General features: G+C 47.7%; 1 protein-coding gene across 2 annotated transcripts in view; it reads left to right on the top strand.

Annotated features, from left to right (window-relative positions):
• The window catches only part of LOC119957845 (complement C1s subcomponent-like), a 52559-nt gene that overhangs the window by 11818 nt on the left and 25117 nt on the right, over positions 1-15624 (top strand). For both annotated transcript variants that reach the window (XM_038785995.1, XM_038785996.1), the window contains exons 3-4: positions 3244-3421; positions 12317-12436. In XM_038785995.1, the coding sequence (XP_038641923.1) occupies positions 3244-3421; positions 12317-12436 (298 nt within the window). The remainder of the gene's footprint in view (positions 1-3243; positions 3422-12316; positions 12437-15624) is intronic.

The following is a 15624-nucleotide window of genomic DNA, read 5'->3' as shown; positions in this document are numbered from 1 at the left end:
GCAAACAATGCTTCAGTCCTCATGGATTTGGAGCCTCTCCTCCAAACAGTGGTGTAGCTTCCTATGTGTCTTATGTTTCTCAGCTGGAAGTCTCCTCTATCTGTCATCATCTGTCTCCTCTATCTGTCTGTCTAGTTGTCTGTCTATCTCTCTCTCTCCCTCTCTCTCTATCTATCTATCTATCCAACTGACTCTCCTGTGGTAGTATGACTAGAGGCACTACGGTACCTGGGAGTGTGAGCTGCCATTGGTGGAGAAGGCTTGCTACTCATTGGCCCAAGTGTTTGCATTTCATTGGTCAGAATGTAAGGTAGCTCCGCCCAGTGAGGTGGGGTATAAGAACCCGTGTTCCCCAGGAGCCAGCCTCTTTCTGTACTCGAGCTGCTGGGGAAGCATCTTGTTGATTAAAGCCTTCAATTCGGACTACTCCTTCGTTTCAGTAGTTATTGATCCCGCATCAATGTTTATCACCTGTCTCTGTTTATCTACTGATCTATTATAAGATGTAAAGATACCTGAGAGGTTGCACAAACTATTTGCGAAGTTGATACCATGTTGGACTGGTCTACCTCCTCAGACAGAGGAAAACAAATGCTGAAGTGAGTCACAGTTAACATTTTGAAAGGTTTTGATCGAGTTGACACAGAGAGGGTGTTTCCCCTTTTAGGGAGGGTGAGGGGGAAGGGTGAAGGGGGAGGGGGGGCAAGCAAAACAGGAGTCTAAGACAATAGTGAGGAATCCAATCAGGAGCTCAGGAGACACTTGCTTATCCGGAGAGAGTGGTGAGGATGAGGACGTCGTTGCTAAAGGGAATATGTAAACAACCCTCACGGGACCCACGGGGATGACCCTATCAGCTGGGGTCCATGGAATCCACTATTTAAAACTGGCCCACATTGGGACTTGCATGATCTGTAGTCCCGGTTGAGATCTGTTGGTGATAAGTAATTAAGGAGAGGCGGTGGTGTGGTGAATGTATAGTACCAGTATTTCACCAGTGTATTAGTATCATGTTCTGCCATTGTGTTACAGCTATGTTATGTTGTTGACCTTGTGGGCTCCACCTATGGGCCATTGTGTGGCTTCACCCACAGGGGGATATGTTGGGGCATGTACGGGCTCCGCCCATGGCTCCTACCCTTGAAAGGAAGTATAAAGAGCAGTTGACCGGTAGGCGGTCCACAGTATTGTACTAGTCACAGGCAGGCACTGTTCTAAGCTGATTAAAACCTCGGTTTGCTTCTACTCGTGTCTTTGAGTGAATTGATGGTCGCATCTGGTGGCACAGGGATATTGTCGCTGGACTGGTAATCCAGAGACCCTGGATAATGCTCTGGGCACCTGGATTCGAATCCCACCACGGTAGGTGGTGAAATTCAAACTCACTAAAATATCCGGGATTTAAAATCTCACGATGACCATTGTCGATGGCTGTAAAAACCCGTCTGGTTCGCTAATGTCCTTTAGGGAAGGAAATTTGCCGTCCTTCCCCGGCTTGGCCTGCACATGACTCCAGACCCACAGCAATGTGCTTGACTCTTAACTGCCCCCTCAAGGGCAATTAGAGATAGAACATAGAACATAGAACATAGAACACTACAGCGCAGTACGGGCCCTTCGGCCCTCGATGTTGCGCCGACCTGTGAAACCATCTGAAGCCTATCTGACCTACACTATTCCATTTTCATCCATATGTCTATCGAGTGACCACTTAAATGCCCTTAAAGTTGGCGAGTCTACTACTATTGCAGGCAGGGCGTTCCACACCCCTACTACTCTCTGAGTAAAGAAACTGCCTCTGACATCTGTCCTATATCTATCACCCCTCAATTTAAAGCTATGTCCCCTCGTGTTGGTCATCACCATCCAAGGAAAAAGACTCTCACTGTCCACCCTATCTAACCCTCTGACTATCTTATATGTCTCTATTAAGTCACCTCTCAGCCTTCTCCTCTCTAATGAAAACAACCTCAATTCCCTGAGCCTTTCCTCGTAAGACCTTCCCTCCATACCAGGCAACATCCTAGAAAATCTCCTCTGAACCCTTTCCAAAGCTTCCACATCCTTCCTATAATGTGGTGACCAGAACTGCACGCAGTACTCCAGGTGCGGCCGCACCAGAGTTATGTACAGCTGCAGCATGACCTTGTGGTTCCGAAACTCAATCCCCTTGCTTATAAAGGCTAGCACACCATATGCCTTCCTAACAGCCCTATTAACCTGGGTGGCAACTTTCAGGGATTTATGTACCTGGATGCCGAGATCTCTCTGTTCATCTACACTACCAAGAATCTTGCCATTAGCCCAGTACTCTGCATTCCTGTTACTCCTTCCAAAGTGAACCACCTCACATTTTTCCGCATTAAACTCCACCTGCCACCTCTCAGCCCAGCTCTGCAGCTTATCTATGTCCCTCTGTATCCTATAACTTCCTTCAGCACTATCCACAACTCCACCGACCTTCGTGTCATCTGCAAATTTACTAACCCATCCTTCTACACACTCTTCCAGGTCATTTATAAAAATGACAAACAGCAGTGGCTCCAAAACAGATCCTTGCGGTACACCACTAGTAACTGAACTCCAGGATGAACATTTGCCATCAACCACCACCCTCTGTCTTCTTTCAGCTAGCCAATTACTGATCCAAACCGCTAAATCACCTTCAATTCCATACTTCCTTATTTTCTGCAATAGCCTACCGTGGGGAACCTTATCAAACGCCTTACTGAAATCCATATACACCACATCAACAGCTTTACCCTGATCCACCTGTTTGGTCACCTTCTCAAAAAACTCAATAAGGTTTGTGAGACATGACCTACCCTTCACAAAACCGTGTTGAGTATCGCAATAAATGGGCAATAAATGCTGGTACAGCCAGCGACGCTCAAGTCCCATGGATGAATGAAACAAAAAAATAAACCTCCGTTTGAATCACCTTGTCGGATCTCCTGACCTTTTATTGAGTGCTGATGTATTTCAGGGGAAAACTGGATATGCACATGAAGGATGAAGGGATAGAAAGACATTAATAGTAGGATGAGGTGTGGAGTGAGTGGGCTGAATGGCCTGTTTGTCCACTGCATATCCGTATGTCCCTCTGTATCCCTCAGTCTGTCTCCCATAAAATTCCCTCCCTCCATCCCTGCTTCCCTCTATCCCTCTCTGTCTCTTTGAGGGTCTCACATTTGAAGAGATGCCAATCATTTCCTGCTCTCATTTCCTGCCAACCCCACCCAGGTTTTTAGTGATGAAGATCTTCATCCACCAATCTGTGGCAGCAAGGACAGAATGGAGATGGAGTTCCAATTCCCCCTTGAGTACTACACCACTGGAAACTGGATGAGGGTGACGTTTGTATCCGATTTCTCCAACGAGGAACGCTACACTGGATTTGCGGCATATTACACAGCAGTTGGTAAGAGTTACACAGAATGTGTGGAGAGGGAGAGGGGAGGGAGGGGGGAGGAAGGGAGAGGTAGGGAGGGCGTGAGAGAGTGAGCGCAAGTGGGAGGGAGGTGGTGAGAGAGAGAGGGAGGGAGGGGGAGAAAGAGGAAAAGAGGGGGAGAGAGAAGGAAGGATAGAGGGAGGGAGGGAAGGGGATATTGAGGGAGGGAGGGGGAGAGAGGGAGGGTGGGGGAGAGATAGTGCGGGAGAGTGGGATGGAGGTGACGAGAGAGGGATGGAGGGAGGCAGGGAGGGGGTGAGAGAGGGAGGGAGGGGGTGAGAGAGGGAGGGTGGGGGAGAGAGAGTGAGGGATAGAGTGAGGGGGAGAGAAAGGGAGCGAGGGGGAAGAAGCAGGGAAGGAGGGGAAAGAGGAAGAGAGGTGTAGAGGGAGAGAGGGGAAGAGAGAGGAAGGAGGGAGGGGGAGAGAGAGAGTGTTGGAGGGAGCAAGAGGCAGAAAGGGGGAGTGAGGGAAGGGGATATGGAGGGAGGGGGATAATGGGAAGGGGGAGGGGAGAGAGAGAGGGACGGAGTGGGAGAGAGAAGAAGAGGGAGAAACAAGGAGGACGGGGAGAAAGAGGGAGTGGGAGAGAGGGATGGAGGAAGTGGCACAGAGGGAGGAATGGAGGGAGGCTGGTGGAGAGAGAGTGAGGGAGAGTGGGAGGGAGGTGGCGAGAGAGGAATGGAGGGAAGCAGGGAGGGGGTGAGAGAGGGAGGGTGGGGGAGAGAGTGAGGGAGAGAGGGAGGGAGGGGGGACAGAGGAAGGGAGGGAGAGGGGGAGAGAGGGAGGGGGAGAAAGGGAGAGAGAGGGAGGAGACAGGGAGGGAGGGGAAAGAGGAAGAGAGGTGTAGAGTGAGGGAGGGGAAGAGAGAGGAAGGGAGGGAGGGGGAGATAGAGTGTGTGGGAGGGAGCAAGTGGCAGAAAGGGGGAGTGAGGGAAGGAGATATTGAGGGAGGTAGGGAGAGAGAGAGGGAGGGAGAGAGGGGGAAAGAGAGGGAGGGAAAGGGAGAAACAAGGAGGGCTATGTATGAGTTTGTGTGTGAAAGTCACTATGTATGAGTTTGTGTGTGTATGTGTGTGAAAGTCACTGTGTATGAGTTTGTGTTTGTGTGTGAGTTACTGTGTATGAGTTTGTGTGTATGTGTGTGAATTACTGTGTGTGAATTTGCGTGTGTGTCACTTTGTATGTGTTTGTGTGTGTGAGTCACTGTGCATGAGTTTGTGTTTCTGTCTGAGTTACTGTGTATGTGTTTGTGTGTGAATCACTGTGTGTGTGTACGTGTGTGTGTGAGTCACTGTATGTGTGTGTATGTGTGTGTGTGAGTCACTGTATGTGTGTGTATGTGTGTGCGAGTCACTGTGTGTATGTGTGTGAGTCACTGTGTGTGTGTTTGTGTGTGTGAATCAGTGTATGAGTTTGTGTGTGTGTGAGTCACTGTGTGTGTGTGTTTGTGTGTGTGAATCAGTGTATGAGTTTGTGTGTGTGTGAGTTACTGTGTGTATGTGTGTGTGAATCACTGTGTTTGTGTGTGTGAGTCACTGTGCATGAGTTTGTGTTTCTGTCTGAGTTACTGTGCATGTGTTTGTGTGTGTGAGATACTCTGTATGAGTTTGACTGTGAGTTACTGTGTTTATATTTGAGCATGTGTGAGTTACTGTGTATGGGTTTGTGTGTGTGTGCGAGAATCACTGTGTATGGGTTTGTGTGTGTGCGAGAGTCACTGTGTATGGGTTTGTGTGGGTGTGAAAGTCACTGCGAATGTGTTTGTGTGTGTGAAAGTCACTGTATATGAGTTTGTGTTTCTGTGTGAGTTATTGTGTATGAGTTTGTGTGTGAGATACTGTGTATGAGTTTGACACTGAGTTACTGTGTATATATTTCAGCATGTGTGAGTTACTGTGTATGAGTTTGTATGTGTGTGTGAGAGAGTCACTGTGTATCAGTTTGCGTGTGTGTGAATCACTGTATATGGGTTTGTGTTTGTGTGTGTATGTGTGAGTCACTGTGTATGAGTTTGTGTGGGTGTGTGTGAGTTGCTGTGTATGAGTTTGTGTATGCATTTGAGTCGCTGTGTTTGAGTTTGTGTGTGTGTGGGAGTTACTGTGTATGAGTTTAGGTGTATGTGAATGTCTCTGTGTGTGAGTTACTGTGTATTAGTTTGTGTTTGTGTGAGAGTTACTATGTATGAGTTTGTGTGTGTGAGTTACTGTGTATTAGTTTGTGTTTGTGTGAGTTACTCTGTATTAAATTGTGTTTGTGTGCGAGTTACTGTGTATGAGTTTATCTGTGTCAGTTACTGTGTGTGAGTTTGTGTTTGTGTGAGCTACTGTGTATGAGTTTGTGTTTGTGTATGTGTTTGTGTGTGAGTTACTGTATATGAGTTTGTGTGTGTGTTATTGTGTATGAGTTTTTGTGTGTGAGACACTGTGAAGGGCGGCACGGTGGCACAGTAATTAGCACTGCTGCCTATAGCGCCGAGGATCCGGTTTCTATCCAGGCCCCAGGTCACTGTCGGTGTGGAGTTTGCACATCCTCCCCATATCTGCGTGCGTTTCACCCCACAACCCAAAGATGTTCAGGATAGGTCGATTGGCCCTTAAATGGGGGAAAAAATTGGGTACCCTAAATAAAACAAAATGCGAGTCACTATTTATGAGTTTGCGTGTGCGTAGTTACTGTGTATGGGTTTGTGTGTGTAACTGTGCATGGGTTTGTGTGTGTGTGAGTCATGTGTATGAGTTTGTGTGTGTGTGAGTGCGTGTGTCACAGTGTATGTGTTTGTGTGTATGTCTGTGGGTCAATGTGTATACATTTGTGTGTATGTATGTGTGGGTTTGTGTGTATGTGTGTGAGTCACTGTGTATGAGTTTGTGTGAATATGTGGGTGAGTCACTCGGTATGAGTTTGCGTGCATGTGAATTGCTATGAGTTTGTGTGTGTGTCAGTGTGTATGTGTCTGTGTGAGAGTCTGTGTATAATTATGCTTGTGTGCATGTTACTGTGTATGAGTTTGTGTGTATATCTGAATGTTTCTGTGTGTGTGAATCACTATGAGTTTGTGTGTGTGAGTCACTGTGTATGTATGTGTGAGTCACTCTGTGTATGTGTGTGTGAGTCACTGTGTGTGTATGTGTGTGTGAGTCACTGTGTGTGTTGTATGTGTGTATGTGTGTGTGAGTCACTGTGTGTATATGTGTGTGAGTCACTGCGTATGTGTGAGTCATTGTGTGTGTATGTGTGTGTGAGTCACTGTGTGTATGTGTGTGTGAGTCACTGTGTATGTATGTGTGAGTCACTCTGTGTATGTGTGTGTGAGTCACTGTGTGTGTATGTGTGTGTGAGTCACTGTGTGTGTTGTATGTGTGTATGTGTGTGTGAGTCACTGTGTGTATATGTGTGTGAGTCACTGCGTATGTGTGAGTCATTGTGTGTATGTGTGTGTGAGTCACTGTGTGTATGTGTGTGTGAGTCACTGTGTGTGTATGTGTGTGTGAGTCACTGTGTGTGTATGTGTGTGTGAGTCAATGCGTGTGTGTGAGTCATTGTGTGTGTATGTGTGTGTGAGTCACTGTGCGTATGTGTGTGTGAGTCACTGTGTGTGTATGTGTGTGTGAGTCACTGTGTGTGTTGTATGTGTGTGTATGTGTGTGTGAGTCACTGTGTGTATATGTGTGTGAGTCACTGTGTGTGTTTGTGTGTGTGAGTCACTGTGTGTGTGTGCGTGTGTATGTGTGTGTGTGAGTCACTGTGTGTGTGTAACTGTGTGTGTGTGTGTGTGAGAGTCACTGTGTGTGTGTATGTCTGTGTGTGTGTGTGAGTCACTGTGTGTGTGTATGTGTGTGTGTGAATCACTGTGTGTGTACGTGTGTGTGAGTCACTGTATGTGTGTGTATGTGTGTGCGAGTCACTGTGTGTATGTGTGTGTGAGTCACTGTGTGCGTATGTGTGTGTGAGTCACTGTGTGTGTTGTACGTGTGTGTATGTGTGTGTGTCACTGTGTGTGTATATGTGTGTGAGTCACTGTGTGTGTGTGTGAGAGTCAGTGTGTGTGTGTGTGTGTATGAGTCAGTGTGTGTGTATGTGTGTGTGTGAGTCACTGTGTGTGCATGTGTGTGTGGGAGTCACTGTGTGTGTGTATGTGTGTGTGTGAATCACTGTGTGTGTGTACGTGTGTGTGTGTGAGTCACTGTATGTGTGTGTATGTGTGTGCGAGTCACTGTGTGTATGTGTGTGTGAGTCACTGTGTGTGTATGTGTGTGTGAGTCACTGTGTGTGTTGTATGTGTGTGTATGTGTGTGTGAGTCACTGTGTGTGTATATGTGTGTGAGTCACTGTGTGTGTGTTTGTGTGTGTGAGTCACTGTGCGTGTGTATGTGTGTGTGTAAATCACTGTGTGTGTGTACGTGTGTGTGTGAGTCACTGTGTGTGTGTGTGTCACTGTATGTGTGTGTGAGAGTCAGTGTGTGTGTGTGTGTGAGTGACGGTGTGTGTATGTGTGTGTGTGAGTCACTGTCCGTGTGTATGTGTGTGTGTGAATCACTGTGTGTGTGTACGTGTGTGTGTGAGTCACTGTATGTGTGTGTATGTGTGTGCGAGTCACTGTGTGTATGTGTGTGAGTCACTGTGTGTGTGTTTGTGTGTGTGAATCAGTGTATGAGTTTGTGTGTGTGTGTGAGTCACTGTGTGTGTGTGTTTGTGTGTGTGAGTTACTGTGCGTATGTGTGTGTGAATCACTGTGTGTGTGTGTGTCACTGTGTGTGTGTATATGTGTGTGTGAGTCACTGTGTGTGTACGTGTGTGTGTGAGCCACTGTGTGTGTATGTGTGTGTGAGTCACTGTGTATGTGTATGTGTGTGTAAGTCACTGTGTGTGTGTATGTGTGTGTGAGTCACTGTGTGTGTGTATGTGTGTGTATAAGTCACTGTGTGTGTGTATGTGTGTGTCTGAGTCACTGTGTGTGTGTATGTGTGTGTGAGTCACTGAGTGTGTGTGTATGTGTGTGTGAGTCTCTGTGTATGTGTGTGAGTCACTGTGTGAGTGTTTGTGTGTGTGAATCAGTGTATGAGTTTGTGTTTATGAGTCACTGTGTGTGTGTTTGTGTGCGTGAGTCACTGTGTGTATGTGTGTGTGTGAGTCACTGTGTGTGTGTGTGTGTGAGTATGTGTGTGTGTGAGTCACTGTGTGTGTATGTGTGTGTGAGTCATGTGACATGTGTGTGTGAGTCACTGTGTGTGTGTGTATGTGTGTGAGTCACTGTGTGTGTGAGTTACTGTTTGTGTGTTTGTGTGTGTTAGGGGCAGCAGGATAGCATGGTGGTTAGCATAAATGCTTCACAGCTCCAGGGTCCCAGGTTCGATTCCCGGCTGGGTCACTGTCTGTGCGGAGTCTGCACGTCCTCCCCCTGTGTGCGTGGGTTTCCTCCGGGTTCTCCGATTTCCTCCCACAGTCCAAAGATGTGCGGGTTAGGTGGATTGGCCATGCTCATTGCCCGTAGTGTCCTAATAAAAGTAAGGTTAAGAGGGGGGTGTGTGTTGGGTTACGGGTATAGGGTGGATACGTGGGTTTGAGTAGGGTGATCATGGCTCGGCACAACATTGAGGGCCGAAGCACCTGTTCTGTGCTGTACTGTTCTATGTTCTATGTGTGTGAGTCACTGTGTGTGTATGTGTGAGTGTGAGTCACTGTGCGTGTATGTGTATGTGTGAGTCACTGTGTGTTTACGTGTGTGTGAGTTACTGTGTGTGTGTTTGTGTGTGTGAGTCACTGTGTGTATGTGTGTGTGTGTCACTGTGTGAGTCACTGTGTGAGTCACTGTGTGTGTATGTGTGTGTGAGTTACTGTGTGTATGTATGTGTGTGTAAGGCACAGTGTGTGAGTCACTGTGTGTGTATGTGTGTGTGAGTTACTGTGTGTGTATGTGTGTGTGAGTTACTGTGTGTGTTTGTGTGTGTGAGTCACTGTGTGTGAGTCACTGTGTGTATGTGTGTGTGAGTATGTGTGTGTGAGTTACTGTGTGTGTTTGTGTGTGAGTCACTATGTGTGTATGTGTGTGTGAGTCACTCTGTGTGTGTATATGTGTGTGTATATGTGTGTGTATATGTGTGTGTGAGTCACTGTGTGTGTGAGTCACTGTGCGTGTATGTGTGTGTGAGTCTCTGTGCGTGTATATGTGTGTATGTGTGTGTGAGTCACCGTGTGTGTATGTGTGTGAGTCACTGTGTGTGCGTGAGATAGAACATAGAACAGTACAGCACAGAACAGGCCCTTCGGCCCTCGATGTTGTGCCGAGCAATGATCACCCTACTCAAACTCACGTATCCACCCTATACCCGTAACCCAACAACTCCCCCTTAACCTTACTTTTTAGCCATGATGTGGAGATGCCGGCGTTGGACTGGGGTGAGCACAGTAAGAAGTCTTACAACACCAGGTTAAAGTCCAACAGGTTTGTTTCAAACACGAGCTTTCGGAGCACGGCTCCTTCACCTGAAGAAGGAGCCGTGCTCCGAAAGCTCGTGTTTGAAACAAACCTGTTGGACTTTAACCTGGTGTTGTAAGACTTCTTACTGTGCTTACTTTTTAGGACACTACGGGCAATTTAGCATGGCCAATCCACCTAACCCGCACATCTTTGGACTGTGGGAGGAAACCGGAGCACCCGGAGGAAACCCACGCACACACGGGGAGGACGTGCAGACTCCGCACAGACAGTGACCCAGCCGGGAACCGAACCTGGGACCCTGGAGCTGTGAAGCATTGATGCTAACCACTATGCTACCGTGCTGCCCTGTCACTGTGTGTATGTATGTGTAAGTCACTGTGTGTGTGTATGTGTGTGTGACTGACTGTGTGTGTGTATGTGTGTGTGAGTTACTGTGTGTGTGTTTGTGTGTGTGAGTCACTATGTGTGTATGTGTGTGTGAGTCACTGTGTGTGTATGTGTGTGTGAGTCACTGTGTGTGTGTATGTGTGTGTGAGTCACTGTGTGTGTGTATGTGTGTGTGAGTTACTGTGTGTGTTTGTGTTGTGAGTCACTATGTGTGTATGTGTGTGTGAGTTACTGTGTGTGTGTATGTGTGTGTGAGTCACTGTGTGTGTGTATGTGTGTGTGAGTCACTGTATGTGTGCATGTGTGTGTGAGTCACTGTATGTGTGTATGTGTGTGTGAGTTACTGTGTGTGTGTGTGTGAGTCACTGTGTGTGTGTATGTGTGTGTGAGTTACTGTGTGTGTGTATGTGTGTGTGAGTCACTGTATGTGTGCATGTGTGTGAGTCACTGTATGTGTGTATGTGTGTGTGAGTTACTGTGTGTGTATGTGTGTGTGAGTCACTGTGTGTGTGTGTATGTGTGTGTGAGTTACTGTGTGTGTATGTGTGTGTGTCACTGTGTGTGTGTATGTGTGTGTGAGTCACTGTGTGCGTGTGTGTGAGTTACTGTGTGTGTGTATGTGTGTGTGTCACTGTGTGTGTGTATGTGTGTGAGTCACTGTGTGCGTGTATGTGTGTGTGAGTCACTGTGTGCGTGTATGTGTGTGTGAGTTACTGAGTGTGTGTATGTGTGTGTGAGTCACTGTGTGTGTGTATGTGTGTGAGTCACTGTGTGCGTGTATGTGTGTGTGAGTTACTGTGTGTGTGTATGTGTGTGTGAGTCACTGTGTGTGTGTATGTGTGTGTGAGTCACTCTGTGCGTGTATGTGTGTGTGAGTTACTGTGTGTGTGTATGTGTGTGTCAGTCACTGTGTGTGTGTATGTGTGTGTGAGTCACTGTGTATGACGCCTGTGCCCTTTAACTTTGATACCCATGAATGCCTGCACTGGCTGCAGTGGTGAAGTGATTCTCGTGCAGCAGTACAGCACTAATCTGCTGGATCACGTTCTCCGCAGCATCTGTCAACCTGCCAGTATTCACCTTGGTGCGTTGGCTTGCCTATCATATCACTCAGATTGAATGCGAAGGACATCTCGATCGTGCGGAGCAATTTGAAGAGTGCATCACTTGGTGAAAGTCCCAGACTTGTGATTACAGTTCCAGCAACAGATCCCGGACCTAATCCAGAGGGTCGTCATTGGACCCTGACTCAGCAGACTCCTCCTCTAGTTGTCCTCTGAGTGCTGGTGGTCTTGGATGTCCCTGTGTCTGATTGCTGTGGAGGAGATGGTGTGCCATGTTCACAATACTGTCATCCCGAGGCTCCTCTAGAACAGGGTGCTGCTCTGTGTGTGTGCGCGTCTCTGCTGGTGGATGGTGCTGTTTGGAGCTCTTAACCCCTCTTCAGAAATGCTGTCCTCAGGGTTGGCGTTGAGGGTTTGAGTATTGCCAGTGCATCTGTCTGACTTTCATATGTGCCAGTGGTTTTCTCAGCTGCAGCACCCGCCACATCTCACACATCCACACCCCTCTCTCGGGCTCAAGAGAGTGGACAGCAGCTCATTTGGGGCCTCACGGTAGCATGGTGGTTAGCATCAATGCTTCACAGCTCCAGGGTCCCAGGTTCGATTCCCGGCTGGGTCACTGTCTGTGTGGAGTCTGCACGTCCTCCCCGTGTGTGCGTGGGTTTCCTCCGGGTGCTCCGGTTTCCTCCCACAGTCCAAAGATGTGCGGGTTAGGTGGATTGGCCATGCTAAATTGCCCGTAGTGTAAGGTTAATGGGGGGATTGTTCGGTTACGGGTATACGTGTTACGTGGGTTTAGGTAGGGTGATCATTGCTCGGCACAACATCGAGGGCCGGAGGGCCTGTTCTGTGCTGTACTGTTCTATGTCTAAGTCTCTGGAAGTTCGGCCCAGTGCCAGCCTCCACCAGCAGGGTGAGCAGGTGAGTCATAGTATGAATGGAACTCTGAACCTCAACATCTCCATTTGATTCCAGATATCAATGAATGTGAAGAGGAGGATAGATGTAGTCACTACTGCAACAACTATATCGGAGGATACCTTTGCTCCTGTAAACCAGGTTACTTCCTGCAAGAAAACAAAAGAATTTGTGGAGGTAAATATCACCCTCTTCGTTTTTTCTATGGATTGGATTGGATTTGTTTATTGTCACGTGTACCGAGGTACAGTGAAAAGTATTTTTCTGCAAGCAGCTCAACAGATCATTCAGTACATGGAAGAAAAAGAAATTAAACAAAATTCAAGAAAATACAAGAAAATACATAATAAGGCAACACAAGATATACAATGTAACTACATAAGCATTGGCATCGGTTGAAGCATACAGGGTGTAGTGTTAATGAGTTCAGTCCATAAGAGGGTCATTTAGGAGTCTGGTGACAGTGGGGAAGAAGCTGTTTTTGAGTTTGTTCGTGCGTGTTCTCAGACTTCTGAATCTCCTGCCTGATGGAAGAAGTTGGAAGAGTGAGTAAGCCGGGTGGGAGGGATCCTTGATTATGCTGCCCGCTTTCCCCTGGCAGCGGGAGGTGTAGATGGAGTCCATGGATCGGAGGTAGAATCATATAATCATAGAATGGGGGTTAGAAGACTGGAAGAGGACATTAAGGCCAGTTGAATCCTTGCAGACACATTGCGAAAGCAAATCAGTCAATCGCACTCCCCAGGTCTTCTGTGGCCTCAAAATTCTTCATTCTTGAATAATTGGAATAGTCTAATAATCATCTTTTTTAGTGTCACAAGTAGGCTTACATTAACACTGCAATGAAGTTACTGTGAAAAGTCCCTCGTCGCCACATTCTGGCGCCTGTTCGGGTACATTGAGGGAGAATTCAAAATGTCCAATTCACCTAATGGCACACCTTTCGGGACTTGTGGGAGGAAACCGGAGCACCCGGAGGAAACCCACGCACACACGGGGAGAACATGCAGACTCCACACAGACAGTGACCCAAGCCAGGAATCGAACTCAGGTCCCAGGAACTCTGGAGTAACAGTGCTAACCACTGTGCTACCATGCCACCCACAATGCGCTTTACAGCAGAAAATCTCAATGCGCTTTACAGCAAAAAAAGTCCTTCAAGAGCAACGCAGTCATCACATCAGCAATGTCTCCTTTGGTGTGCCATGGAGGTTGTGGGTCGGGTCCCACGCCAGATAAATGGCCCCAGGACGCTTGGCTGACTCTCGTCGCGCAGCGCTTCCTCGGCGCTGCTTTCTCTGTCAGGTGTGATTTTAAATCAAGGCCTGTCGTGGACGAATGAGGAAGATCCCATGGCCTCAAGATCAAACAAAGAAAAACAGGAGAGGGAGGTTTCCCCCTGGAGTCTTGGCCAATATTAACCCCCTAATTAACATCATAACAAAGCATATTACGGTATCTGCGATCAGAACATAGGATCTTGCTGTGCACAGCCTGGCTGCTGCATTCCTCTAGTTCCAAGAATGGGGTGTCAATTACAAGGGGTCACGATTTCAAGGTGAGAGGGGGAAAGTTTAAGGGAGATAGAACATAGAACATAGAACATAGAACACTACAGCGCAGTACGGGCCCTTCGGCCCTCGATGTTGCACCGACCTGTGAAACCATCTGAAGCCTATCTGACCTACACTATTCCATTTTCATCCATATGTCTATCCAGTGACAACTTAAATGCCCTTAAAGTTGGTGAGCCTACTACAGTACTGTTGCAGGCAGGGCGTTCCACACCCCTACTACTCTCTGAGTAAAGAAACTGCCTCTGACATCTGTCCTATATCTATCACCCCTCAATTTAAAGCTATGTCCCCTCGTGTTGGTCATCACCATCCGAGGAAAAAGACTCTCACTGTCCACCCTATCTAACCCTTTGACTATCTTATATGTCTCTATTAAGTCACCTCTCAGCCTTCTCCTCTCTAACGAAAACAACCTCAATTCCCTGAGCCTTTCCTCGTAAGACCTTCCCTCCATACCAGGCAACATCCTTGTAAATCTCCTCTGAACCCTTTCCAAAGCTTCCACATCCTTCCTATAATGTGGTGACCAGAACTGCACGCAGTACTCCAGGTGCAGCCGCACCAGAGTTATGTACAGCTGCAGCATGACCTTGTGGTTCCGAAACTCAATCCCCCTGCTTATAAAGGCTAGCACACCATATGCCTTCTTAACAGCCCTATTAACCTGGGTGGCAACTTTCAGGGATTTATGTACCTGGATGCCGAGATCTCTCTGTTCATCTACACTACCAAGAATCTTGCCATTAGCCCAGTACTCTGCATTCCTGTTACTCCTTCCAAAGTGAACCACCTCACACTTTTCCGCATTAAACTCCATCTGCCACCTCTCAGCCCAGCTCTGCAGCTTATCTATGTCCCTCTGTATCCTATAACATCCTTCAGCACTATCCACGTGCGTGGAAAGTTTTTTACGCAGAGGGTGGTGGGTGCCTTGAACGCTTTGCCAGGGGAGGTGGTAGAGGAGGGCACGATAGCATCATTTAAGATGCATCTAGGCAGATATATGAACGGGCGGGGAACAGAGGGAAGTAGATCCTTGGAAAATAGGTGACAGGTTTAGATAAAGGATCTGGGTCGGAGCAGGCTGGGCGGGCCGAAGGGCCTGTTCCTGTGCTGTAATTTTCTTTGTTCTTTCTTTGTTCAGTAGTGACCACTCCAAAGTTCTATTGTCTGGTGAGAGTTTCCAGAAGTTGTAAGGTGGCGAAAGGCACAGGTTTTCCTTTCTCTGAGTTTGGCTAACTTGGCAGCGAAACAGGGTTAGGGTGAAGTCAGGAATGGGGGGCAGGGATTCCTTCTTTTTCCAACCCTTTGGGTGATAGTAACTGTTTTTTCTTTTCATATCAAAGGACCAATGTGCCAACTCAGGGCATGTAGTAAACACTGGTAAGTGAGATTAGGGGTAGGTAATATCAGTGAAGACTAGATGGACCGAATGGCCTTTTCCGCGCTGCAGCTATTCTTCTTTCTTTCCTGGGGTCGGATTTGAACTTGGAGGTTGTGGCTCAGAGGCAGGGACAATTCCCACTGCACCACAAGACCCCTAAAAGCAATATATAATGGCCGGGGTACTCTGCTCCCCCAGCCATTCACACGGCGCGACATTCCCTCATCCCGCCATTTGTCAATGGGATTTCCCATTGAAGCCATCCCACTCTGTCGGGAAATCCATGGGCAGGGGTGCGCTGCCGGCCGGAAAAGAGAAATCCCAACGGCCAGAGAATTCCGGCGGTTATCCTATAATACCCTGCAAAGGTTAGTTGGGGTTCAGGGGATAAGGTAGGGGATAAT

This window comes from Scyliorhinus canicula, chromosome 27 (assembly GCF_902713615.1).
Source record: "Scyliorhinus canicula chromosome 27, sScyCan1.1, whole genome shotgun sequence".
NCBI lineage: Eukaryota > Metazoa > Chordata > Chondrichthyes > Carcharhiniformes > Scyliorhinidae > Scyliorhinus > Scyliorhinus canicula.
Note: the sequence above shows the minus strand (reverse complement) of the source record. Positions and strands in the feature narration are given on the sequence as shown.